Here is a 24,698-nt window from a genome sequence, read left to right as displayed (position 1 = left end):
CGAACAGGGATACTTTGCAAGTATGGATGTGTCTGAAAAGTCATTCTTGTGGAACGTGGTCTGAGCATTAGGGGGCCGAAGGGATAATGCTGATGATAGGTTGCTATGGTGATACGACCACTTTTCAACCTTTGCTCCCAAATCATGTTTTATGCGTAATCCTCGCCGTGTATCTACGACTCCTTTACAAGCGGGACGTCCCAGCACAGATGGTAACGATTGCACAACTATTTAAACGTTTGCACATAACAGGCGACAGAAACCTTCCTGAAAAAAAATCCCAAAATTAGTCGGAATTTTAGTGTTTATTCAATCAAAACTGGGCGGCTTTTTCCCAAATTATATGAAATGATTCTGCCTCTAATCCCTCGTTCCACATCGGTGTCCACGCCGGCCCCTGATTCACTCACCGCAGTTTAAAAGATTGAATTTATGCTACATATAAAAGTTGTCAGGACTGTCTTGAAAAGTGTGGGACTGTTGATTGCTATGGATCTGTATATTTACTTTATATGCGTAGGCAAATACTGAGGATAATCTTATGGTGAAATCCCCCCCCCCCCCCGCTCTAATTGAAACAAGATTGTAAGCTCTTCAGGAGAGGGCAGGGACTGTAGTCTGTTTATGTTAATATATTAACCCCTTCATTGTAGTTTGTGTGTTTCTGCTCCTACTGCGGACCTGGTAAGTGTCAAAGAACTCCCATCATGCTAGGCCAGGCAGACTAAGGGAACTTTGATGCCAAAGCTTGGATCCCTGGTTTTGGACGCCGATGAATCCAAATCCAGATTTTCTCAATAAATATAATGTATGAATAATAATAATAATAATAGTAATAATAATAATTAATTATTATTAGTATTATATACGTGTTATTTGTACCCAAATATTCTTCTATTCTTGTGAATGCACAAAAGAGAAGCAGGATATGGAACTTCGATATCCAACAGGAAGCTCTGCCTTCATTCCAACTCCTATTATTCTCAGCCAGCTTGCGTCCAACAAAATGCTTTGAGAAAAATAAATAAATAAATAAACCCCATGAAAATATCTGGTGATGTCACATGCAGAAAAAAATGAAAAACGTATTAAACATTGTTATGTAAATGTAGATCTTAGAGGTCAAGTAAGTAAGTGGAACAGCCTCCCAGCAGAAGTGGTAGAGGGTAATACAGTGAGGGTATTAAACATGCATGGGATAGACATACGGCTCCTGAATCTAAGACGAGACCAACGACTGATAAAGGTTTGAGTCTTTACAGCAGGAGGAACGGGCGACGAGACGGGGGCCGTATGGGGGCCGATCTGCCGGCGAGTTTAAAGTCTCTGTGTTTGATCCATACACGATGCTTGGCTTAACCCATACACGCCCAATACACTGTAACACTGCTAGCACTAAGACCTGGCTGGCGTCCTGCGGTTCCGTCCCTTATAAGGATGTCAGGATATTTCCTTCGTCTCTCAGTTCCTGTCCGGGAGGAGAAGTTTCCACCGCGCTCCGACCCAGGAATCGGGATGAATGAATTTAAGGAACTTCCAGAAGGATTCGTTAGGCGACCCGGGGGGACAAACCGCCTTCTGCATTAAATACGGTAAATCTATCGCCCCGGCCCAGGGGCTCCGGAGTCATTCTGCTTTCTTTATTAGAGTGTCAGCTCTTCGGATTTCACCCGATTCCCTCTGATACCATTAATGTATCTGTAACCACTAAACAGCGATCCCGTTGTACAGCGACGCGGAATAGAATGGCGCTATATTAACCAATCAACAAATTACGAGCGAGTATACAGGCAGTGTGTGGTATATAGTCTGAATATTAACATCCGGCAATGAAGGGTAAGGATTACGTCGGGGCGATGCTGTTATGGGGGTTATGGTTGGGATGATGCTGTTATGGGGGTTATGGTTGGGGTGATGCTGTTATGGGGGTTATGGTTGGGTGATGCTGTTATGGGGGTTATGTCGGGGCGATGCTGTTATGGGGGTTATGTCGGGGCGATGCTGTTATGGGGGTTATGGTTGGGGTGATGCTGTTATGGGGGTTATGTCGGGGCGATGCTGTTATGGGGGTTATGTCGGGGCGATGCTGTTATGGGGGTTATGTCGGGGCGATGCTGTTATGGGGGTTATGTCGGGCGATGCTGTTATGGGGGTTATGTCGGGGCGATGCTGTTATGGGGGTTATGTCGGGGCGATGCTGTTATGGGGGTTATGGTTGGGTGATGCTGTTATGGGGGTTATGTCGGGGCGATGCTGTTATGGGGGTTATGGTTGGATGATGCTGTTATGGCGGTTATGGTTGGGCGATGCTGTTATGGGGGTTATGGTTGGGTGATGCTATTATGGGGGTTATGGTTGGGGCGATGCTGTTATGGGGGTTATGGTTGGGTGATGCTGTTATGGGGGTTATGTCGGGGTGATGCTGTTATGGGGGTTATGGTTGGGGTGATGCTGTTATGGGGGTTATGGTTGGGGTGATGCTGTTATGGGGGTTATGTCGGGGCGATGCTGTTATGGGGGTTATGTTGGGGCGATGCTGTTATGGGGGTTATGGTTGGGTGATGCTGTTATGGGGGTTATGGTTGGGTGATGCTGTTATGGGGGTTATGTCGGGGCGATGCTGTTATGGCGGTTATGGTTGGGCGATGCTGTTATGGTTGGGGCGATGCTGTTATGGGGGTTATGTCGGGGTGATGCTGTTATGGGGGTTATGTCGGGGTGATGCTGTTATGGGGGTTATGTCGGGGTGATGCTGTTATGGGGGTTATGTCGGGGTGATGCTGTTATGGGGGTTATGGTTGGGTGATGCTGTTATGGGGGTTATGGTTGGGGCGATGCTGTTATGGGGGTTATGTCGGGGCGATGCTGTTATGGCGGTTATGGTTGGGTGATGCTGTTATGGGGGTTATGGTTGGGGTGATACTGTTATGGGGGTTATGGTTGGGGCGATGCTGTTATGGGGGTTATGTCGGGGCGATGCCGTTATGGCGGTTATGGTTGGGTGATGCTGTTATGGGGGTTATGGTTGGGGTGATACTGTTATGGGGGTTATGGTTGGGGCGATACTGTTATGGGGGTTATGGTTGGGGCGATGCTGTTATGGGGGTTGTCGGGGTGATGCTGTTATGGGGGTTATGGTTGGGATGATGCTGTTATGGGGGTTATGTCGGGGCGATGCTGTTATGGGGGTTATGGTTGGGCGATGCTGTTATGGTTGGGGTGATGCTGTTATGGGGGTTATGGTTGGGCAATGCTATTATGGGGGTTATGGTTGGGGCGATGCTGTTATGGGGGTTATGTCGGGGCGATGCTGTTATGGCGGTTATGGTTGGGTGATGCTGTTATGGGGGTTATGTTGGGGTGATGCTGTTATGGGGGTTATGTTGGGGCGATGCTGTTATGGGGGTTTTGTCGGGGCGATGCTGTTATGGGGGTTATGGTTGGGCGATGCTGTTATGGTTGGGGTGATGCTGTTATGGGGGTTATGGTTGGGGTGATGCTGTTATGGGGGTTATGGTTGGGTGATGCTGTTATGGGGGTTATGTCGGGGTGATGCTGTTACGGGGGTTATGGTTGGGATGATGCTGTTATGGGGGTTATGTCGGGGCGATGCTGTTATGGGGGTTATGTCGGGGCGATGCTGTTATGGGGGTTATGGTTGGGCGATGCTGTTATGGGGGTTATGTCGGGGCGATGCTGTTATGGGGGTTATGTCGGGGCGATGCTGTTATGGTTGGGCGATGCTGTTATGGGGGTTATGGTTGGGTGATGCTGTTATGGGGGTTATGTCGGGGCGATGCTGTTATGGGGGTTATGTCGGGCGATGCTGTTATGGGGGTTATGTCGGGCGATGCTGTTATGGGGGTTATGTCGGGGCGATGCTGTTATGGGGGTTATGGTTGGGTGATGCTGTTATGGGGGTTATGTCGGGGCGATGCTGTTATGGGGGTTATGGTTGGGGCGATGCTGTTATGGGGGTTATGGTTGGGATGATGCTGTTATGGGGGTTATGTCGGGGCGATGCTGTTATGGGGGTTATGGTTGGGCGATGCTGTTATGGTTGGGCGATGCTATTATGGGGGTTATGGTTGGGGCGATGCTGTTATGGGGGTTATGGTTGGGGCGATGCTGTTATGGGGGTTATGGTTGGGTGATGCTGTTATGGGGGTTATGTCGGGCGATGCTGTTATGGGGGTTATGGTTGGGCGATGCTATTATGGGGGTTATGGTTGGGGCGATGCTGTTATGGGGGTTATGGTTGGGGCGATGCTGTTATGGGGGTTATGGTTGGGTGATGCTGTTATGGGGGTTATGTCGGGGCGATGCTGTTATGGGGGTTATGTCGGGGCGATGCTGTTATGGGGGTTATGGTTGGGCGATGCTGTTATGGGGGTTATGTCGGGGCGATGCTGTTATGGGGGTTATGTCGGGGCGATGCTGTTATAGGGACGCTCCCATGTATAAGACGCACCTTAATTTTGAAAAAAATATATATTATCATAAAATTCATACTCATGATCCTCATCACTCCCATCCATTAACTGCCCCTAACTTAACCCTAAAGGCCCCATTAACCATAACTGCCACCCACCCACCTCCCCTAACTTTCAGCAGCCCAATTTTACATTTAATTATACTCACCGTTAGATGAGTTGCCGAGCAGCGTGGATGCTATAAGGAAAGGGGCGGGGTCAATCGCCAGTGAGTCTGAAAGGGGCGGGACCAAATGTCAGCGTGACTGGGACTGGGAAGTAGTAACTGCAATCTACAACCCCTGTATTAGACGCGTCTTATACAAGGGGGAAATACGGGTATATAGGGATGATGCTGTTATGGGGGTTATGATAGAACTAAGCTGCATCTCATCTGCGGCTACTTCATCTAATCTGCTGAGGTAAATCCTGATAAATTCTACAGAAAATTCCACATTTTGAGCAATGCGCGTTCCCGGAGAGGCCGCCGTGTGTCCTCGGGATCCTCTTTTAATGGTTACTTTACAGAAAGGGTAGTTGATACCTGGAGAAGACTCCCAGTGGCAGTAGTACAGCCAGACACAGTGAAGGAATTCAAGAAAGCCGGGAATGTTTATAAAGAAATCCTGAAGAATGTATAAGGGGAAGGAGATTTACAAAGGGCAGACTGGATGAGCCAAATGGGTCTTGTCTGCTGTCACTAAACCGTGTTTGTTAAGAGATGGCCCTGGGGAGCTTTTACTGTATATTTAAATCAGCGAGCCGGCCTCCTGTGTAATGTATAGATAAATCAGTGAGCCGGCCCCCTGTATAATGTATAAATCAGTGAGCCGGCCCCCTGTATAATCTATCGTTAAGACAGCAAGCCGGCCCCTGTATAATGTATAGTTAAATAAGCGAGCCGGCCCCCTGTACAATGTATAGGTAAATAAGCGAGCCGGCCCCCTGTACAATGTATAGGTAAATAAGCGAGCCTGCCCCCTGTACAATGTATAGTTAAATCAGCGAGCCGGCCCCTGTATAATGTATAGATAAATCACCGGCCCCCTGTATGATGTATAGTTAAATCAGTGACCAGCCCCTGTATAATGTATAGATAAATCAGTGAGCCGGCCCCTGTATACTGTATAGTTAAATCAGCGAGCCGCCTCCCTGTATAATGTATAGATAAATCAGCGAGCCGGCACCTGTATAATGTATGGATAAATCAGCGAGCCGGCCCCTGTATAATGTATGGATAAATCAGCGAGCCGGCCCCTGTATAATGTATGGATAAATCAGCGAGCCGGCCCCCTGTATAAATGTATAGATAAATCAGTGAGCCGGCCCCTGTATAATGTATGGATAAATCAGCGAGCCGGCCCCTGTATAATGTATAGATAAATCAGCGAGCCGGCCCTGTATAATGTATAGATAAATCAGTGACCGGCCCCCTGTATAATGTATGGATAAATCAGCGAGCCGGCCCCTGTATAATGTATAGATAAATCAGTGACCGGCCCCCTGTATAATGTATAGATAAATCAGCGAGCCGGCCCCTGTATAATGTATAGGTAAATCAGCGAGCCGATCCTGCATAATGTTTTTTTTTGTAAATATATAGTTTTATTATTTTTCAAAGATGCAATATAGGGAAAGGGAAAAAGGGAATGGATACGGGGTGGGAATCGGGGAGAAAGGAGCAGGTTTTACCTTTTAACCTATTTAATGCTGGGAAGATGTATAAGTAAACATTGTTAGACCCCATTAGTTTGTTTTTTTTTTGTTTTTTTTTTTATTTAAATACTTGGCCAAGTTTAAATCTAGAGAAAAGTTGGCACAAAATGATATTTAGATGGAAAGTTAAAGTTTGTTACTTTCTCTGGAGATGAGAAAGAGTACTGGATGTTTTCTCAGGAAAAAACAGACATTTTCATAATACTAATGGTAAGTGATTTTTTTTGGTATTCCCAGGTGATACTTTGTACCGATATACACCCTGATGAGGAACTCGAGCTGGTATATTAGTACTGGGAAGACAAGGTTATCATGGAACATTTATACAAAAAGGGCTAAACTTCAAATAAAACATTAATTTAATGTAAAATGAAGAAAAAAAAACTGCTTATTGCATTCAGCGGCGGGCTGCCTCCGGGGATAGTGCAGCAATTCAACCCCAGGCCAATCACAAAGGGCCGGTCAGACAGCAGGGTCACGTAACGTGATGTTATATGACCATGAGGTGGAAGCAAGGCTACTAGCACAGAACGTGTGAGCAGCCGGAAAGAAAGCAGGCGAAGTAAGGGAGGGGGTATGTATGTTAAAGTGATGGTGTATGTAAGTACATGAGCTAGCATGAATGAGTATGTGCAAGTGTGTTAGCATGAATGAGTATGTGTAAGTGTGTTAGGATGAATGTGTATGTGTAAGTGTGTTAGGATGAATGTGTACGTGTAATTGTAAGTGTGTTAACATGGATGTGTAAGTAAGTTAGGATGGATGTGTAAGTGTGTTAGGATGGATGTGTATGTGTAAGTAAGTTAGGATGGATGTGTAAGTGTGTTAGGATGGATGTGTATGTGTAAGTAAGTTAGGATGGATGTGTAAGTGTGTTAGGATGAATGTGTACGTGTAATTGTAAGTGTGTTAGGATGGATGTGTAAGTAAGTTAGGATGGATGTGTAAGTGTGTTAGGATGGATGTGTATTTGTAAGTAAGTTAGGATGGATGTGTAAGTGTGTTAGGATGGATGTGTATGTGTAAGTGTGTTAGGATGATTGAGTATGTGTAAGTGTGTTAGGATGGATGTGTATGTGTAAGAATGTTAGGATGAATGCGTATGTGTAAGAGTGTTAGGATGAATGTGTATGTGTAAGAATGTTAGGAGGAATGCGTATGTGTAAGAATGTTAGGAGGAATGCGTATGTGTAAGTGTGTTAGGATGGATGTGTAAGTGTGTTAGGATGGATGTGTAAGTTAGGATGGATGTGTATGTGTAAGTATGTTAGGATGTATGTGTAAGTTAGGATGGATGTGTAAGTGTGTTAGGATGAATGAGTATGTGTAAGTATGTTAGGATGGATGTGTATGTGTAAGAATGTTAGGAGGAATGCGTATGTGTAAGAATGTTAGGATGGATGTGTAAGTTAGGATGGATGTGTATGTGTAAGAATGTTAGGATGAATGCGTATGTGTAAGAGTGTTAGGATGAATGTGTATGTGTAAGAATGTTAGGAGGAATGCGTATGTGTAAGTGTGTTAGGATGGATGTGTAAGTTAGGATGGATGTGTAAGTGTGTTAGGATGGATGTGTATGTGTAAGTATGTTAGGATGTATGTGTAAGTTAGGATGGATGTGTAAGTGTGTTAGGATGAATGCGTATGTGTAAGTGTGTTAGGATGGATGTGTAAGTTAGGATGGATGTGTATGTGTAAGTGTGTTAGGATGGATGTGTAAGTTAGGATGGATGTGTATGTGTAAGTGTGTTAGGATGGATGTGTAAGTGTGTTAGGATGAATGTGTATGTGTAAGTATGTTAGGATGGATGTGTAAACAAATTATGCAAACAAATACACCACAAGCAGAAATCCAGGTAATGCAGTGTATTTTATGTATGTAACAGGACCAGCAAATAAGGGTAATACAGTCTAAGCAAGAAACGTACGGCAAAATAAAATACCGGTAATAAGTCTTTTGGCAGGGAGCCCGCTTGGAAGGGCACGACAGACAGAGAGCCCGCTTGGAAGGGCACAAAAGGCACACAGCCCGCTTGGAAGGACACAAAGCAGGGAACCAGGAACAGTACAGGTGCAGAACCACAGCAGGAAGGTCCATAGACTTCAATACAAAGGCCCTGACTGAAGGGCAGGTTCATAAAGGCAGGGTAATCCAGGTAACAAGGCCCAGCTGGATGTATTGCTAGGGCTCAACCCAGGTAACAAGGCACACCTGATCCCAGTAATTGAGTTCTGACTGCTCCAGAGGGCGGAGGGAGGCCACTAGTGGTAGCAGATTTCTTTACCACAGGTATGAAAAAGCCATGGTTCAGGCAGCGAAAAAGTGGTTCCTGACAGTTAGGATGGATGTGTATGTGTGTTAGGATGGATGTGTATGTGTAAGTATGTTAGGATGGATGTGTATGTGTGTTAGGATGGATGTGTATGTGTGTTAGGATGGATGTGTATGTGTGTTAGGATGGATGTGTATGTGTGTTAGGATGGATGTGTATGTGTGTTAGGATGGATGTGTATGTGTGTTAGGATGGATGTGTAAGTGTGTTAGGATTGATGTGTAAGTGTGTTAGGATGGATGTGTATGTGTGTTAGGATGGATGTGTATGTGTGTTAGGATGGATGTGTATGTGTGTTAGGATGAATGTGTTTGTGAGTGTGTTAGAGGGAGTGTGTATTAGCATATGTGTGTGTTAGTGTTAGAGTAAGTACGTGTGTTTGCATACTTATGTGTGTTAGTGTGAAAGGTTGTGTAAATATGTGTGCCAGCGCTTACTTCAGCTACTGGGAGGCAAGTGTCTGAAGGGGCCATTTGGTTTTTCCTGTCCCCAGGCTAAAAGGTGCCAGCCCCCTCATCTACAACTGCCCTAGAGTTGCCATCAGCCATTGCACTTCAAGACACTTCCAAGTGGGGTAGAAGCCCCAGCACACCTGTGATTGGGCGCACAAGCCCATGTGACATGGACAGAGAAGGAGGGCAGTGACGTACAGGAAGAGAGAAAAGGCTGATCAGCCAATCAGAGCAATCTCTGTCTCTATTATTATTATTATCTTCTTTTTATTTGTTAAGCACTAACATATTCCGAAGCGCTGTACAATTTAGATGGGGTGGTTAATGAATAGTTAAATCAGGGAGCCGGCCTGTGAGCTGCCATCCAACCTTATGGGGCTTTTACACAAAGTTCCAGGATGTGAGGATGTTTGGCTTTTGAGCTCGAGAGCTTACAATCTAAGGGAATAGAACAGAGTAATTGAAACAAAAGGGGGGAGTAGTAGCGCTCCTGGAGCAGTAATGAGGGGTAAATGGTTTCAGGATGTAGAAGGAAAATGAACGAGGGAGGAGGGTGGGTTTCCTGCCGTTTCTATACACATTATCGGGGCTTTTAGGGCTGTAGAACCCTGCGATCCCCTCATACCCAGCAAACATTCTGACCTCCTAGAAAAGAGGGGCATCAGGGGAGGAGAGAGGGGCATCTGGGGGGAGGGGAAGACAAGAGGGAGTTGGATTCCAGAGGGGGACTAGCCAAACTGTGTTTTGTATATCGCGGGCAGCCCTTATATATCACATGATAACATTAAAGTGGGCGTGGTCCAGGTAATAAAGCAGAACATTACTCCTTATAGCCTAGGATATATTCTTTGTGAAATGTAATAGAATTCAGTGATGAATGGTAGGATCCAAGCTTTTTGGGGTCTCTAGCAAACTGTGCTCATTTACCTCATTTACCAAAAGTATAAATTGGGTAATTCTAAGGGTATTTATTTCATTAGACACTCACTGGTCACTTTATTAGGTACACGTTGCTAGTACCGGGTGTCACACCGGGTTCTTCGTGGCAGACTTTCTACAAGGTGCTGGAAACGTTCCTCAGAGGTTTTGGTCCGTATGGACATGATGGCATCACGCGGTCGCTGCAGATTTGATGCGGATCTCCCGTCCACCACGTCCCAAAGGTGCTCTATTGCATTGAGATCATGTGATGTGGAGGCCATTGGAGTGAACTCATCGTCACGTTCAAGAAAGCAGTTTGCGATGATGTGAGTTTTGTGACGTGGGGCATTATCCTGAAGATGGGAGCACTGTGGTCATAAAGGGATGGACATGATCAGCAACAATACTCATGTAGGCTGTCGTGTATAAACGATGGTCAATTGGTACTAAGTGGCCCAAAGTGTGCCAAATGTCCCCCACACCTTTGATAGAAGGCAGGACGGATCCATGCTTTCATGTTGTTTACCCCAAAGTCTGACCCGGCCATCTGAATGTCGCAGCTGGAATCGAGACTCATCAGACCCGGCAACGTTCTTCAGTCTTCCATCGTCCAAGCTTGGTGATTCTGTGGGAATTGTAGCCTCAGTTTCTGTTCTTAGCTGACAGGAGCGGCACCCGGCGGGGTCTTCTGCTGCTGTAGTCCCATCTGCTTCAAGGTTGGACGTGTTGTGCGTTCAGAGATGGGATTCTACAGGCCTTGGGTGTAACGAGGGGTTATTTGAGTTACCGTTACCGTTCATCTGGAACCAGTCTGCCCGTTCTCTCCTCCGACCTCTGACACCGACGAGGCTTTCCCGTCACACTCTTTTTCGGACCGTTCTCTGTAAACCCTAGGGATGATTTGGGTAAAAATCTCAGCAAATCAGCAGTTTCTGAAATACTCGGACCAGTCCGTCTGGCACCAACAACCACCCCGCCACGTTCAAAGTCGCTGAAATCCCCTTTCTGCCCCATTCTGATGCTCGGTTTGAACTTCGGCAGGTTGTCTTGACCGCGTCTACCTGCCTAAACGCATTGAGTTGCTGCCATGTGATTGGCTGATTAGCTATTTGTGTTAACGAGCAATTGAGCAGGCATACCTAATAAAGCGGCCAGTGAGTCTACGTTATAATAGAGCGCCAACAGATTCTGTAGCGCTATTACAATGGGGGTGGTGGAATAGGTGGGTTCCTGTGTGACATCACAGGACGATCTGCCTAATGCCCCCACCCCGATCTGCCTAATGCCCCCACCCCGATCTGCCTAATGCCCCCACCCCAATCTCCATAGCTTTTTTTAAAAAAAAAAGTTTGCATCTGAAGCAGCTTTACTACAAGGAAAAGAAGCCCAGTTCCAGGACTGTTGGCAGCTATGACAGCTGGGGTAATATGAAATGCTGAATGCCTCACAATATTGAATGATCAGATTGTGGCATTTCCCTTTTAGAGGTTTTAAATAGCCGCCGTGAAAATGAAATTATTCAGGGAAGTGACTTTTCCTTTTGTGAAGCCAAATTCTAAATACATAACACGGGTATTAGTAGAAATCAGGGAAGGGAGGCTCATTATTTAACCCTGGGGCAAGTTTTTGCTCGCTCGCCGGCTGTTATTAATACGCTTATGACATCATCGTGTATTTATCTAGTCTAATGGCTTTTATTTCCTTTCTGCTAATCATAATGCGGATTTAATGAAACGATGTAGCAAGAAAGTCGGAAAACACCTAAGCCAAGGTAGCGATGTGTAACAGCCCAACACTGGGAATTTTCCCAAAAATTGGGGTTTTTTTATTTTTAGTTTTCTACTGTAGTGGTGTTTTTGTTGCCAGCTATTTTTGCTTTGATGATGTCACGAACGTGGGCTTGTAAGAGTGGTTTTGCTTCCCTGTGGACGCTACCTCTGTAGCATTGCTATATGGATAGCCTGTCATCAAGATCAAGGTAATTATCAAAGGTAATTACAAGAGCGGACATAGAATTAAGCGTTTTTTTCCTACTTTTTCCACATATTAGAGTAGATTTTTGGCGAATTTCTTCTGTATTTATCTGCAATTCTTGCGGGGGGCGGAGGGCCAAGGGATTTAACAAAAGACGGGAAAAAGTTTATTTCATAAGGAGGAGAAATAATAATAATCTAAAAGTGGAGCGTCAGAGGCTTAGATGAAATGGAAGGCATTTTTACTTTACTGAGAGCATGGTAGATGGGTAGAACAGCTCCCCAGCAGAAGTGGTAGAGGGTAATCCAGTAAGGGAATATAAACAAACCGATTGGCTGATTCTAGGTTTCTAAATACTTGCGAAGTTCATGCAACCCGTAGAATGTGAGTCATTTAATAATAATAAAAAAATCTACAAATATTTCTAGATAAATAGCAAAAATTACAAAAACTGGAAAAAAATGATAATAATTATCAGCGAAGACACGCTGAGGGTCTTTTCCAGCAGTTGTATTTGAGAAGGTTTTTTGTACAGATCCTCAAAATGTTTCTTACCTTCTTATAGTAACTTCACGCTTCATTTGTAAAATGTTTTTCTAATAATAATAATAATAATAATAATAATAATAATAAAAATAATAATAATATTAAAAATAATAATAAAAATTATAATAATATTATCGAAGAAAATATATTTTATAATAATAATAATAAAAAGAATAATAATATTAAAAATAATAATAAAAAGAATAATAACATATATTTATATATACTATTATAAAAATATAATCGAAGAAAATATATTTTATAATAATAATAATAAAATAATAATAATATATTATGATATACTATTATAAAAATCCAATAGAAGAAAATATATTTTATAATAAAAATAATAATAATAATATATTATTATATACTATTATAAAAATCCAATAGAAGAAAATATATTTTATAATAATATTAATAATAATTTAATAATAAAGCATTGTATCGGGTTGTTTAGTACACTTTGCATGAAGAAAGACTGACATGCGATGCTGTTGATAGGGAGGTGTAACTGCCATTGCGTCTGCCGTTGATGTTTGTAATCATTTTCTTGCGGAACCCGTTCTGGCGTTATTGTTAGAACGCTTTGTCAACGTAACGCTACGATGTCTTTTGTTTTTTCACCTGGCGATCAAAGGGTTCCGGGCAGAACAAAATGCACAAGGCACTTATAAAAAATCATAATGGGTCCACGGCAATCCAGAAATGTGTTATTTTAATAAATGGCTTACAGGGCTGGCTGAACAAAGGTAGCTTTTTAACTCGCTGGGTAATTCTCGATATTGTTTATTTTCCCATCGTATTGTATCGAGAAAAACCTGTTTCGGTGTTGGGGATGATCCAAGAAATATGATATAGTTGGGAAAAGATACACCGGCTGCCGTGGGTGACGGCTGCCGGTGACACCCCAGTTACCTGGCCACCTAGAAAATGTAGTCTCCTTAAATTAAATGTCTGGGGGGGCAATATCGTGCCCGGGCACGTCGTCTTAGGACGTGAAAATACGAGAGATGTATGCATAGCCCTCCATGGCATAAATGTGACACAACCTGCCTATTGAGAGCGACAGTGTACTGAGGAGGTCAAAAAACCCTACTGGGGAATATACCTTTGTGAGCACTGGCTGTCGAGACCGACGACTGATTAAGGTTTGAGTCTTTACAGCAGGAGATACGGGCAGACATAACGGGGGGCCGAAACGGGCCGATCTGCCAGCAGGGTTCTGGGTTTCAATGTTTTCCAAAAAGTCCCTGAAACTCAAAGCTGAAAGTAATCTTGTACGTTTTAATGGCACCAAACAGAAGAAGGAGACATCTAGAAATATCGACAATATTGTGTGACGTCCGAAAAATCCCCGCCAAACCTTTGGGTGATGGTTCCAATCACATTAGAGTCCGGTAGTTCTGGTTTGGTTTCGGCACAAATAACACAAAATACTTAAGTAGACTGATGATTCCTAACTATTCTTTTTTTTTTTTTTTTTTTCTTTTGAAGGAATTACGGGGAATTTGAAAACAGGAAATGTGCATAGAAATAAAATATATATTTATATCCAAAGTTTCTTTTTTGCCGAAAATTCTTAAGGAAATGACAGTCCCCTTTTGGCTTTTGGTGGCGCGATTCTCAGAAAAAAACAAAACAAAACAAAAAAAATGCGGCTTGGAAATCATTTCCAGAGCAGTTTGCTGGAAGCTAATGATAGAAAGGGAAAAATATGCCGAGCTACGCGCCGAGTGAAATATTACGGACTAATCGCTTCTATACATTGTATCAACATACCGACAATGTGAATCGCGTCGGACAGACTATAGCGAGCGGAAGCGGGGGTCAGCAGATATCTACCCGGTGCCGGGCAACGGGAGGTCCGGCTAACAGATGCGTCTTCTAGGGCAGGGGACAGAGGTGAGCAGATGTTCCTCTGAAGCTCTTTTAGAAATGCATTGAAGCCAGACGGGGAAAACAAAAACATGATGTATGGAAGGAGTGATCTATTTCACTGGAAATCTGCCCCCGACCTACACCGAGGGCTGGGCTCCCCAAATTCCAGCAAAAAGGTCTCCGCACCATTTACCGTATCCCGTGCCATATTGAACGTTGGCGACACCGAACCAAGATCTCGGTGACCTTCCTATTAACCTGCCCATAGAGCAGTGGCGCCACGTGGAGCAGGGGATCAACGACTATGTATTCCCCTGAATTCTCCACCTTTACAGGCAGTGCATTCCAGAGCTTTACAGCCCTCCCTGTAAAAAGCATCCTTCTCTATTTAAGGTAGAACTGTGATTCCTCTAATGCTAATAAGTGAAGCCTTTTTATGGGGGGGGGGGTCATAGGGACCTTGAAGTGCCTCTTTCCTACAGTAAACTGTAAAAGTATAAAACAAATATAAAGTACTTTATATTTGTTTTATATTCTAGTATTTTAGCTAAACATTCCCCGTTGCTAAATCCCCCGTTCCCTTTTTTAATGTTTCCAATTGATGCAGAAAACTGAACCCCAAGGCTTATAAAATCCCCCCATCGAGAGACGCCATCGCATTTTTCGTTGCATTGATGCATTGACATCCCATGCGGCTACTAAACCGAGTCCTTCTATCAAATCCTGTTTCGAGTGATGATTTCCCCGACGTGAGTTCAACTCGCTATCCACATTATCATTACTTATTGATTTATATAGCGCCGTCATATTCCGCAGCGCTGTACACTTGGATGGAAGCAGAAGTCCACAAAGCTGATTAAAACTTCTCCCCCTTAAAATCTCAAAAATGTGTATTTTTACAATATTTATTATTCCCAAGAAAAGACCTGTTCAGCCTATTATTGTATCCAAATCATACACATGATTTACAAAAAAAAATACATTATACATCAAACCGATACATTTTAAATAATTACTTAAAAAGGGATATTATCTTACCTTCAAATATCTATTTGAAACTATTACACTTAAATATTCCTTATAAAGATGATATAAAGTAAGAAGAAGTGCCACAATGGAATTAAAGTATCTGCGGGCAGATCGGCCCCATCCGGCCCCCGTCTAGTCGCCCGTTTCTCCTGCTGTAACGACTCAAACCTTAATCAGTCGTTGGTCTTGTCTTAGATTCAGGAGCTGTATGTCTATCCCATGCATGTTTAATCCCCTCACTGTATTAACCTCTACCACCTCTGCTGGGAGGTTGCTCCACGAATCTACCAACCTCTCAGTAATGTAGATTCTTAGATTCAGGAGCCGTATGTCTATTCCATGCATGTTTAAAATAATGGCTGTTGGGTTTCCAAACAGATTCCTACACATGTTGGAGGTTTTCCCTCTAAAAACAATATTGAAGGCCTAAAATTTGGGCCGGCGTCTTGCGTAATTTGAAAGCCTCAGAGGGTTCCACAGGTTCGTTCTTTAAATCCCGAGACGTCCCGATACGTTGTGTCATTTACTTGATAGAATTTGGTCTTCTTCTTTCCGGATTTGAAAGAAGTTGGCCAATACTCGAGAGCGTTCCCTGGGGGCCGAGCGCTGGGGAGGAAAGGGTGAAATGTCTTAAAAACAGAGAGACCCCAGAGAGAGAAAGTAAATGCTCAGGAAAAGAAACGGAGGGGCTGCAGAGGAAGATGGAGGAGAGGAAGAGCAGATGCTTCCCCTGGGGGGCGAGGAGGCAGGAGATCCGTGGGGATCTGGGGATCGTTAGGAGGAGATAAGGAACCCGAGCTGAGTCCTTTCTAAGAAAGTCAGAAAAAAAAAATTACAAAAATAAATAGAAAGTCAGAAAAAGACACTTTTATGTGACATGGAGTGCGGAATACGCTTTAAAATGCAAAAAAAAAAATGTTTTCCTTTTTTTTAATTAAATGAAGTTTGTTGGAAATTATTTCTAAAATATGTTTAAGGGAGAAAATGATTTTTGACGAGATTGGCATAATCTGGGTCTTGTGAACGGCGTAAAAAGGGTAAACGGGACATAACAATTAATAAAAAAATGCAGGAGGGCCCCGGTTTTATCCGTCTTTTATAGATCTGAAGTGTTACAAAGTGACATTGCGTGGTATAAAGTGTTATTTTTGTCTTAGAATGCTCACATCCTCTGGCACTCGAAGGGTTAAAATCCTTTGGGGGGGCAGGAAGCCCATCCAGCAATAACATGCTATATAACGTTATAACAGCCCCTGTAACCACGGGGTGCTTATCTTCGCCTGCCGCGCATGTCCTGCTCTGCCTGACTTGTCGTTTCTGTTTTTCAGAGCGCCATGCTCCTCTACTCCATACTGCTCCTCGCTATCGTCAAAGAAGGGACCCCCACCTATCGGCCCCTGGAAGAGCCTCCTTGTGTCACGGTACGGTGAGCGTCACGGACAGGTTAATGGGGACTCCGTGTTTATCAGCCTAGAAGGATTTCCATGGACAATGTTGGCTCTCTTAATAGAAACCTACAATCTGCCGCCCGTTTCTCCCGCTGTAAAGACTCAAACCTTAATCAATCTTTGGTCTCATCTTAGATTCGAGAGCCATATGTCTATCCCATGTCTCACTGTATTACCCTCTACCACTTCTGCTGGGCGGCTGTTCCACTTATCTACCACCCTCTCAGTAAAGTAAAACTTCCTTCCATTCCATCTCAGCCTCCGATCCTCTAGTGTTAGATTCTGGTCTCTTGTTGTAACTTTTCCCCTCTTTATGGACCGCTGATCATTTAAATGGCCAAGTCACCTATTCATCAGGAGCCAGAAACAAAGTAAAATTCTAACTTTGCCACAAAAATGAGCTTTAATCTACACTGGGATTATTCCATGTGCTTTTAATGCAAAATAGGGACGGGAAGCTCCATTTATTATTTTATGTTTTTATTATCCTATCCCAACTATGCTAAAGTATCCTATTTTTATTAGTTTCATCTCGCCTCGGCACAGTATGTGATACGATGTCTGTGGACGGCTGGGTGGAATTGTTGGCTTTGGCAGGGCTCGGCATTGGAGTGATGTGAGTTGTATGGATATTGGTGTAAACGATAAAAAAAAAAAAACAAACAAACATTAAAAATATTCTGGACCAATAAAACCGTAGCCTTCGGCATCAGCGCCCTGGAATAACTCAATAAATCAACCTTTGCCAGTCGGGGGGATAGTCTTGTAGATAGTTTAAACGTTAGCTTCATGGAAGCCCAGAGCAGTGGCAGCCTGTGGCAGAGCCAGCATTACCCAATCAATTTGCTGTCCAGAAGATGTCCCCCTTCTTCTCCCCCACTCTGTCTGAACCAATCAGCAGCCGTCAGCAACTTAAGAACAGTGCAGAGAGACTCTAATGGTGTTGAATAATCATGTATACACCAGGGGAGGGCTGGCACCTTCTGGCCTGAGGTGGGGGGCAATTAAAGCCAATTGGCCTCATCGCCCCCAACGTATACACACTGGCATACATATGTACACACATACACTTACTCACTAACACACACCTACACACTTATGCCAATACACACTTCCTCACACATTCATGCTCACACACAAACACTTACACTACACATTCATGCTCACACACAAACACTTACACGACACATACACATTCATGCTCACACACAAACACTTACACATACACATTCATGCTGTCACACAAACACTTACACTACACATACACATTTATGCTCACACACAAACACTTACACGACACATACACATTCATGCTCACACACACTTGCACATACACATTCATGCTCTCACACAAACACTTACACTACACATACACATTCATGCTCACACACAAACACTTACAATACACATCCATGCTCACACACAAACACTTACACATATACATACACATTCATGCTCACACACAAACACACAATACATACACATTCATGCTCACACACAAACACACTACACATACATATTCATGCTCACACACAAACACTTACAATACACATACACATCCATGCTCACACACAAACACCTGCACACTGTGCGAGCAGCCCCGCTGTTACCGCAGGGTCCCATAATGATAAACTGCTGCATTCCTGCTTCCCCGGGGCGGTCCAAAAATGTTCAAAAAGGGCCAGTCCTTGTTTCTTTAACTATTTGCCATTTGTTCTTTATAAAGTGCCATTAAAATTGTTTATTTTGTTATATCTGTAAACACAAGGGTTGTTATGGTTACAGGCAGATTAATAAAGGATTCCCAAATTCTTGTTTAAGAAAGAAAAATAACAGAGGCCTGAAATAAAAGGCAGACAAACTCAGGATATAACAAGCTGAGACTCAAACAACATGCGCGATAACACCAGGATTTGGGGAAAATAATATACTTAACAGCGAAGGGAATTTTCCTTGAGGAAGTTTAATGCTGCAACTTTCACATAAAGTCCCCCGAGGAAGAAATACCAGGAATTCCTTTTCTCTCCATAAATTCTCCCCACCGGATTCTCATCATGCGCTAAAAGCCTAATGATCCTAATAATAATAATCTACATACCGAGAGTGAGCAACCGAGTCAACATCTCAAAAACACTAATGTATACAGTAATATACCCCCCCAGCGCTGTATACTGTAATAACCCCCCCAGCGCTGTATACAGTAATATAACCCCCAGCGCTGTATACAGTAATATAACCCCCCAGCGCTGTATACAGTAATATAACCCCCAGCACTGTATACAGTAATATAACCCCCCAACGCTGTATACAGTAATATAACCCCCCAGCACTGTATACAGTAATATAACCCCCCAGCGCTGTATACAGTAATATAACCCCCAGCACTGTATACAGTAATATAACCCCCCAACGCTGTATACAGTAATATAACCCCCCAGCGCTGTATACAGTAATATAACCCCCAGCACTGTATACAGTAATATAACCCCCCAACGCTGTATACAGTAATATAACCCCCAGCGCTGTATACAGTAATATAACCCCCAGCACTGTATACAGTAATATAACCCCCCAACGCTGTATACAGTAATATAACCCCCAGTGCTGTATACAGTAATATAACCCCCAGCGCTGTATACAGTAATATAACCCCCCAGCGCTGTATACAGTAATATAACCCCCAGCACTGTATACAGTTATAAAACCCCCAGCGCTGTATACAGTGATATAACCCCCAGCGCTGTATACAGTAATATAACCCCCAGCACTGTATACAGTAATATAACCCCCAGCGCTGTATACAGTAATATAACCCCCAGCGCTGTATACAGTAATATAACCCCCCCAGCGCTGTATACAGTAATATACCCCCCCAGCGCTGTATACAGTAATATAACCCCCCAGCACTGTATACAGTAATATAACCCCCCAGAGCTGTATACAGTAATATAACCCCCAGCGCTGTATACAGTAATATAACCCCCCAGCGCTGTATACAGTAATATAACCCCCAGCGCTGTATACAGTAATATAACCCCCAGCGCTGTATACAGTAATATAACCCCCCCAGCACTGTATACAGTAATATAACCCCCAGCGCTGTATACAGTAATATAACCCCCAGCGCTGTATACAGTAATATAACCCCCAGCGCTGTATACAGTAATATAACCCCCAGCGCTGTATACAGTAATACAACCCCCAGCGCTGTATACAGTAATATAACCCCCAGCGCTGTATACAGTAATATAACCCCCAGCGCTGTATACAGTAATATAACCCCCCAGCGCTGTATACAGTAATATAACCCCCCAGCGCTGTATACAGTAATATAACCCCCAGCGCTGTATACAGTAATATAACCCCCCAGCGCTGTATACAGTAATATAACCCCCAGCGCTGTATACAGTAATATAACCCCCCAGCGCTGTATACATGATTGTGGCTATGATACGGAGTCGGGGGGTTTAGTAGATTGGGGATCAGATAACAGAGCGAGAATCATACAAACGGCTGATATGCAGCTGCCTGAAAACTTTATATTATGGGGCAAAAACTACGACTGGGGTAAAAAAAGAAAACAGTGCAAGATTTTTTTTAAAAAATGTATTTTTAATTTGATCCGAGGAATAAAAAGAAATGGTGGGAGATCCCATTGAAGTGCTGTTGTTCAGGTGGTCCATGATACGCGTGTTCTAATAATCTCGGGGTCGTGTTTGCATTTTATGAAACCTTTTTAGTGGATAAACGTAGAGTTTTCAGACCTCAGCGGTCCCTTCTGAAGCAGACCTTGTGAATTTGAGGTCCTGTAGAAGGTGTCTCGTTGTCTTTGGAGTTCCTTGATTTATGTCAATGAGACCCAATCCAGTTCCTCCTAAATCCCTGTGAAAAGCCGGGGAGTATTTAAGGAGCTGTTTTTCTTGGAAGCCGACGTTCTCTCTGCCCAGGGATGTTTACCATTCCTTGTCCGCTGCAGCTTCCCTCCCAGCATCTGCTCCTAAACTATTAACCTTTTCTGGCGACATCAAAGCCTGGGAGGGAGAGCCGGCGGCAGGAATGCATTTCATGTTCTATAATCTCATATAAATCGCGGCTGTAAATGCACAAATAGAGTAAATTATATTTTCCTGACTCGATCAGACCCTCCGATTGCGGAATTCTTTAGAAGCAGAGTTTCGGGATACATTCTTTCGATTCCTATCCGGACGTCTCGGACCAGTAAAGAAAAACCAGTAACATTCTGCACCAAAATAGAAATCGCCTGATCCGCGACCTTCCCAAATGTTACATTTTAGTTGAGTTGTTAATAGACTTGCGCATTCGTTTTCACACCGTTTCATGCATTCATCCAGATAACGCAATATGAAAATCTTCATTCATTCGTTCATTCATTCATTCGCTCGTTCGGCTCCCATTGTAACCAAACTAAGAAGAGGAGAATCTCGACGTTTTAAGGGAGAACTGTAGCTTCTTCAAATCCTTTAAACTCTAATAACCTTGGAGCTGATGTGAAACTCATCCTCTCAGCTATTCACATGTCACAAAGTAACACAAACACAAATTCCCATGAAGCAGCCGGAGCAGCAGCAGCCGGGGAATCTGTATATCCGTATAACGTGCTTAACAGAGAAATATTCCTGCATGTATTTACCGGATTTGCTCGATTATAAGACGACCCCCCAAAATATGATTATTAATTTAGGAAAAAAAGAAAAAGCCTGAATATAAGACGACCCTATAGGAAAAAAGTTTTACCAGTAAATGTTAATTCATGTAAACTATTTTTTCATATTTAATAAAAAAACTATGATTGAGAAAAATATTTTTTTTTGTTTTATTTCCTTTTATTTGCCAACCTGACCCCCCCCCCAGTTATGCACATCTGCCCCAAGGCTTGTCACTCTGCCTCCAGAAATGCCTTTTAACCCCCTATATGCCACTCTGCCTCCAGAAATGCCTTTTAACCCCCTGTATGCCACTCTGCCTCCAGAAATGCCTTTTAACCCCCTATATGCCACTCCAGCATATCATGGCATATCATGGGGCTCTCCACCTCCAGAAAAGCCGTATGCCCCCCCCCATACCTGAGATACCGGAGAGTCCCTTTAAGTGGAAGTCTAGTATAAGGCCCGTGAGTGGACGTTAATAGGATTACGCAATATCGTGTTCCTGTTCCATCTTTAAACCCGTTATGTGGTACAGATGTCTCTCATTACCACCAACTCGCTTTGAAGTGCTGCCAGATTTACTTAACTACATGTGAAGAGGGGACTTCAGTGTCCTGAAAGTTTTGCTTGAAATACAATCCGCCCGGTTAGCCATTAAAAGTAAACTCGTCTGAGATTGAAATTGTTATGTAATACACATTAATAATAATAATAATATTATTTTTACTCCATTTCTGTTATTTTATTTGTGCAGGGTAACATTTTTTTTTTTTTTTCCCTACAGGTCAATATGGCGGCTCTTTGTCAGAACCAATCATTTCACCAGATTCCCCTCGGGCTTCATCCCAACATCAAAAGTCTCGACTTGTCGAAGAACGATCTCCAGAACATCACCAAAAACCCTCTCTTTCTATACTCTTTTGTTGAGGTTCTCGACCTGAGCGCCAACCAGATCCGCTTCATCCAGCGCGATTCGTTCAAGCACATGGTCAACCTGAAGGACCTCAACTTCTCCGGCAACTGCCTGGATAGATTCGCCCAGCACGGGTCATCGGGAATCGGGGTTTTGCCCCACGTGCAGAGCCTGGACTTGTCCAGGAACAGTTTGTACACCGATATGACCGGATACTTTGTAACTGAAGCTCCGGAACTCCGGCGGCTTTTGTTGTCGGAGAACAGCATCACCATGCTTTCATCCGAGACCTTTGTAGGCTCTCCCATGTTGAAGGAGCTGGATCTCCATAACAACATTATCATGCACATCGAGGAAGGCACCTTTGAGCACCTGATACACCTCGCCGAGATTAACCTTGCTATGAATTCCATCTCCTGTATTTCCGACTTTAAACTCACGCAGCTGGAAAGCCTCAACCTGAGCAAGAACAGCATCCAGACGTTCCACACCTCAGCCTCCGACCAAGAGTACAACCTTCGACACGTTGACTTGAGCGACAACAAGCTGCTGAGGTTCCCCGTTTTCCCCAAGGCCAACCGATTGGTTTCTCTGAATTTGTCCATGAATCTCATAAGCGTCGGTGGGGAGACTCCGTCGGATGACGCCGGCTGGATGGAGGATAACTTTGAGTTTCTGAGCGAGGCCGAGGGAGACTTGAGGAACGCGAGTGCCGTCATCCTACAGAGCCTCGCCTACTTAGATCTAAGTTACAACAACATACGGTCCGTGCCCGAGGACTTCCTTCTCACCGTGCCATTCCTCACGTTCCTAAACCTGAGCAGAAACTGCCTGGAGGAGGTCTCTTTCGGCGTCTCCGTCCCGTTGAACTCCTTGGTTGTTCTCGATCTCAGTGGAAACAATTTGCGGAACGTATCGGTGGCTCCGGGCTCGCTTCTTAGCCTGCGAGAACTTTACTTGCAAGACAACCAACTGCGCATAACCCACCCCGACGTCTTCCAAGGCCTGGGAAGTGTCTTCTCGATAAACCTCCAGGGTAACAGTATCGCGTTATGCTCCGAGGGTTTCGGAATGTTGGAGAAGCGGGGCGAGGAACGCGGATGCGCCTCGTTCTCCAACATTCCGAGCTTAAGACATTTGAACCTCAGAGAGAACAACATACAGAACGTACCTCATTATGCCTTCTATGGGACCCCGTTGGCTTCCTTGGACCTGTCAATGAACCGTGGAGTTACAATAGCGCCGAGCGCACTTGCTGGGCTAGAAAGGTCCCTCGAAGTGCTGTACGTTGAGGGCTGCGGACTTAAACAGCTGAACGTCGACCTACCCCTCTTTGTTTACCTTAAAGACTTAGATCTGTCGGGGAATCGGTTATCATGGCTGCCGGCGTGGAATAAGCATTGCAGGCTGGAAACCCTCGACCTGAGTAACAACAGTTTCAGCGACCTGGAAGCCAGCAACATTCCGGTGCTAGAGAACACCCTGCGGACGATATGCTTCTACGGGAATCCGCTTACCTGCTGCTCAAACACCTGGATAACGCACCTGTACCGGAGGACCACTGTGACGATAGCAGCCCTGGACTCTACAACCTGCCGCAACCCCGAAGGGTATGAAGGCGAGACGCCCGTCGGGCAAATCAGCCCCGAGATCTGTGAAAAAGATAACTCCAATAAGATGAACACAGTAGTCATCGTTCTGATAGTGATGGCCGTCTTACTGGTGATCGCCGCCGCTCTCGGAACACTGTGCCATTTTTATAGACAAAAACTGAGGCGGCGGTACAAAGCCTGATCAACGCTTCCCTACCGGGACTTCGACGGCCAATCGGCGCAACGGCCTTAAAAACTTCGGATTTTGAAGGAAAAGCAAAAAAAATCTTTTAAAAAAACCCCAATGCAGAATGTATTCTTTCAGAAAAGCTGATTTCGCTATTTCCCCTGTTATTAGGTTTACCGGTTTAATTTTATTGGTAGAATCTATAGTTGTTGTTGTGTTTTTTTTAAGTGAAAATTATGTTTTTTTTTATGTTTTTCATTTCTTGTTCTGTTTTTACTTTTTTTTTTCTTACAAACAGATTTAATTCTATCAGTACGTAGGCCTTTTCCCACGGCGATGTCCTCGTAATCCATCCCTCGGCCGCCAGAACCTCCGTACGGGCCATAAATGGGATAACTTTTGCAGTTTTGGGGATAATTACGCTCATTTATTTACACTTTGCTGCCTATTCTTTATGGTTTTTTTTTCTTGTTCAATCAGTGCAATTATTTTGGAGAATTAAGGGAATATTTTATCTCAGGGAAGCTGGCAGTCTGTGGCAGAACTAGCATTATCCTATCCATCGCC

The 24,698-nt window shown here is 44.0% G+C and overlaps 1 protein-coding gene across 1 annotated transcript; it reads left to right on the top strand.

Moving 5' to 3' along the window:
- Positions 1-1,502: 1,502 nt before the first annotated feature.
- Positions 1,503-24,243, top strand: LRRC32 (leucine rich repeat containing 32). The gene is made up of 3 exons (XM_053457904.1): positions 1,503-1,592; positions 16,653-16,745; positions 22,224-24,243. Exons 2-3 carry the CDS (start codon positions 16,659-16,661, stop codon positions 24,144-24,146), a joined length of 2,010 nt encoding a protein of 669 aa, XP_053313879.1. The 5' UTR covers positions 1,503-1,592; positions 16,653-16,658; the 3' UTR covers positions 24,147-24,243.
- The last annotated feature ends 455 nt before the right edge of the window (positions 24,244-24,698 follow it).

The sequence above is a fragment of the Spea bombifrons genome, chromosome 2 (genome assembly GCF_027358695.1).
Source record: "Spea bombifrons isolate aSpeBom1 chromosome 2, aSpeBom1.2.pri, whole genome shotgun sequence".
NCBI classification, from domain to species: Eukaryota; Metazoa; Chordata; class Amphibia; order Anura; family Pelobatidae; genus Spea; species Spea bombifrons.
This window is presented reverse-complemented; position numbering and strand designations above follow the sequence as displayed.